Raw genomic sequence first — 4,272 nt, 5'->3', positions numbered from 1 at the left:
CTGATTTAAACCCAATAAAAACAATACAAATAAACATATGGCAAAATACAAACGAGATTACGCTAAAGAATAATATTAGAGATAATTAAATTTTTATGAAAATTCTTTATTTAGTGATATGACATCATGCAATTGGAATTTATCCAGCACTCAATTTCATAACTATAATTATCTCATTATATGTGATAAGATGTACATCCCATGATTTGAAATTCCTACCTTTGCCACGTCATTTAGTAATTAAGAAATAGTAAAAATAATTAATACCCTTATCATCACTTGTTTATAATATAATCAAATCACTAGACAATTAACACATATATGATTCTCATTTAAAAAAAAAATAAGGAAATTTCTCTGCATAATCTTATCCATTTATTCAGATTTATCCCACATAATGGATGGATAAGATTTGTGTTTGCGAGTATACGAATGCCTACTCAAAATAAGAATGCAAGTGGAAATTTCCTGGCACAACATATAGTATTATGTTTTTCAAGCACTAAAAACTACAAATAAAGAAATTAGAGTTTTTTAAACCCTAAAATTATAATTCTAAATCATAGAAAACAACTCTAAACTAAAAAATTATTAATATCAATTGCCTGAATAAATCATAGAAAACAACTCTAAACTAAAAAATACTATGAAATCTTTAATTTTTAATAGTTTACATGTTTTTAAATAAAATAAATATTATAATTAATAAAATCCTAATCAGTTTAAAAGTTATAGTCTAAATATAAAAATCATTCATAAACAACAAAATAAATAAAAACTTTCAGGTTTAATTTGTACATAAAATCAAACTAAGTTACTTTTTGTTGTAGAATCGAGTTGTTAGAATGTGTTGATAAAAATTTTAAAAACATATCAAATTTTATAATTATCAAAATCTAAACAATTAAGGAAATGATACAATAAAGAAATTATGATAAAAGATAGGGTACCGTGTTATTTCCTTAATCACAAAAAATAAAAGCTGGCATGATCTGCATCTAATTCCCCCAATTTTAACACACACAAGTGCTATAAATAGTGCCTAAAGTTTGTACTTTTTCCATCACCTTTTATATTTATTTTTCAATGCTTTCCTAGTCATCTAGTTATTACTATGTTCCTTTTCTTTTACTGAGTAATCAAAGTTGAAATCACCAATGATGGATCGTGTTCATGGCTATTCATCCAGTCTATGGATCGTGTTCATGGCCGCGAACAACGAGCTCTTCATGGGCATGATTCTTTTCTTTATTCTGTGTCACCATACATTTGGATGTTTAGCTTCAAATATTAGTAAACGAACACAACGGTGGTTGGAATCGCTACAAATGGATCGTGTTCATGGCACTTCATGTCTTCTGTGGCAATTCAAGTTACAGGGTAGGTGAAATGCCATGAACAACGATCTCTTTATGGGGATGATTTCTTCTCCGTTTATTGTTTCACAAGTTCTTGAAATTGTTTTCTGTAGATGGATGTTGTTCATGGCATTCCATGTATTTTATAGTTCGACATTAATAATAATATAAGATATATAGAATGTCATGAACAAGCATCTCTTTATAGAGCGGCTTACAGATCCAGTTTAATCCAGGAGACGAATCATAATGGTTTACCAGGTGAAGAAACAAATTCCTTCTCTCTATTCAGTATTCACACCCTCCCTTCCTCTTCCTCACACCCCTCCCCGTATTTTACTGCTCCATTCGGCACTGCAACTTGCAGTATTCATTCACTATTTATATTCTTATTTCTTATCTCCATATGATCCTTATCAAGGGAGGAAATAATGCCACTCGCTTTAATTTCCTTTTTCAGAATATAAATTCTATGGAGGTTTGGTTCTGTCTGCATCATATAATTATATATTTTCTTATCTTTTCGAACATGGCAGCCAAAGCCTTTTGAAGGTCTAGGAACTCACCAAGGCGTTGCAGTTCCTAGAATATGTGATTTCGAGTAACGTCTCCTTACAGGAATTAAGGAGACCTTTCCTTATATTCTTATGTTTTTGTTTTCTATGAATGTATAAGAAAGATTTAAGATTAAAAACATTTCTAAACTGGACACAGTCGTGTTATCTTTGTGCTGGCCTGTCCTGTCAAGATAGTTCAACATTATGAACTCTGTATCTTACAGCTCAACTCCTGCAGAATCTCTGTGTCAATCTCATCATGATGCCACTCAATTACAAGGTTTTCCACCCATCATGATTTTATATGCCCGCTTCAAGAATTTTAATGGGGCATGTGTTCACAGATATTAAAAGAACAATTTAACATCAATAAAGATATTGGTGAGGGGGTTTCCCGTTTTTTCATAAAATACTTTCTTGAGCCTTTTCACCATAACTTGAAGTCTGATTAATCGACATTAAACTATTTTTATGGTAACTTGAGATTAAAGGCCAAACTGCAGAGAACAAATTACCAAGATGACAAAAAGCAGTCAAGCACGTATCTTGCACAACCAGAATCATATTTTGCCAATCCAATAATAATTCTGGATTTCAGCCAAATGTCGTACAAAATTATACCATCTTGGCAATAAATACTTTACAATTATGCTGTGTAACTTAAATTACTAATATGGTTCCTTGAAGAAGATAACAAAAATGAGACAACCAATTGAGAAGAGTATGATAAAAATATCAAACGTGAGAGCTGATATTGCTTGATCACTTAGACCCATGTTTCTTCCACCAAGACGATCAACCATGTCCGGTACAGATTCATATCTGTTTATTTCTTGTTCATAAGGATCTTCCAATCTCATTCTCATTTTCTCTGCTTGCCGGCTTGCAGCCTCTTGAGCTAGTGTCCAATCATAAAATTTGCGTTTCTCTTCACTGCTCAAGATATCATAAACTTCTCTTAGTCTCATGAACTTTTCTGAAGCTGATTTCAGTGGAAGTGAAGTTGTGTCTGGATGGTACTCCTTTGATAGCCTCCTGTATGCGGTTTTAATCTCCTCCATATCAGCATCTGCTGATACGCCTAAGAACCTGGTGATCATTTGCAATTGGCATGTTAGTGCTACTTGCTCTGGTTTTATGGATATATATGAAGTAACAAGTGCATTGAAGGAACACAAAAATACATTTGCTAAATCCATAATTTGCAAAGTAAATACAAGAATGAATCACTTTTTCAATCTAGTTCAAAAACATCCATATCGAACGTTATGTCTAAGAACTAAACACTCGACTACGTAACTAGATGAATAAATTCAATCGAAAAGTGATAAAAAGAAAGTCTTTTGACTCCCTTTGAATTAAGGATGCTCAAGAACACTCACTGGTAATGAGAATCAGAAGAATCATTGAGCAAATCAGCAAACCGCTTTCCCAACATGTCTTTCTGCTCATCTTCTGCTTGCTTTGTCTGCTCTGAACTAGTACTAGTTCCTCCAACCCACCCTTCATCTTCGTTGTCCCAATGAATTCTTGTATCAACCCCTGGTGGTGCTCTCCGGGGCTTCTCTGGGCTTCCTTGTTCTGCATAAACACCAAAAACACTCCCTCTGTTGCCTGTCCTTCCTGATGGGGCTTTTCTTACCAACAGATGTTTTTTCCTACGGTGCCCACTACCGTTTTCGGTCCTAAGAAAGAGAGAAAACGGAGCTTGAGTGGCAGTTGTGGAAGCCATGAAAGAGAAGAAAGACCTGTATTGCTTGTAAAGGTAAGGAGAGAAGCTGCTTCCATGGCCTCACATTCCTGTGGTTCAGGGCGTTGATTAAGCCTAACCTGGCCTGTTGTTTGTTTTCTGCTAATATAAAACAGGACCACTTTGTCCTTTGTGTCATTTGCATTTTCTAATTTTTGGTGACTTAGAGAGATAGTAATTCTACCATGTATCAGCTGTTATTTTTTAAAATAATATGTTAAAATAATTTAGATGGGATTCATAAATATTTCTGACATGATTCCTGACATGTCTTCAACTATTTGCTCGAATGGCCAAAAATTCCCTACCAGTCTCCTTCTTACAAATTGCAATGACTAATTAGTTTTTGTCTTCTTTACGATGCTTCCCGAATGGATTCTAGCAATTTTTTCTAACAAAGTGTAATGGTTTCTGTTTTTTTTTTTCCTTTATGACATGTAATGGATCTAAAACTATTTATCATATATTTCAAATGAACGTAGTTAGTGAATCTACCATTGAAATGTTTATTGTCTGCAGTTCACTGTCATGAAAAATGGCCTTCATTGACAACTGAACTAGTCATTTCATACAACTACTATAGCCGGTTTATCTATGTCTTATGTTT

The 4,272-nt window shown here is 33.5% G+C and overlaps 1 protein-coding gene across 1 annotated transcript; it reads right to left on the bottom strand.

The window, feature by feature from the left end:
* Positions 1-2,435: 2,435 nt before the first annotated feature.
* NDHT (Chaperone DnaJ-domain superfamily protein) lies at positions 2,436-3,740 on the bottom strand. The gene is made up of 2 exons (XM_011002794.1): positions 3,298-3,740; positions 2,436-3,004 (listed from the first exon to the last, which is right to left on the bottom strand). Exons 1-2 carry the CDS (start codon positions 3,645-3,647, stop codon positions 2,584-2,586), a joined length of 771 nt encoding a protein of 256 aa, XP_011001096.1. The 5' UTR covers positions 3,648-3,740; the 3' UTR covers positions 2,436-2,583.
* Positions 3,741-4,272: the final 532 nt, after the last annotated feature.

This window comes from Populus euphratica, unplaced genomic scaffold (genome assembly GCF_000495115.2).
Source record: "Populus euphratica unplaced genomic scaffold, PopEup_1.0 scaffold312.1, whole genome shotgun sequence".
In the NCBI taxonomy this organism is placed as follows: Eukaryota; Viridiplantae; Streptophyta; class Magnoliopsida; order Malpighiales; family Salicaceae; genus Populus; species Populus euphratica.
The sequence above is the reverse complement of the archived record's forward strand: the minus strand, read 5'-3'. Positions and strand labels throughout refer to the sequence as shown.

Coding starts and splice junctions, on each gene's coding strand:
- NDHT (XM_011002794.1), bottom strand. CDS start 3,647: ATGGCTTCCACAACTGCCACTCAAGCTCCGTTTTCTCTCTTTCTTAGG. Junction 3,005..3,297: donor TCTTCTGATTCTCATTACCA/GTGAGTGTTCTT, acceptor AATGATCACCAG/GTTCTTAGGCGTATCAGCAG.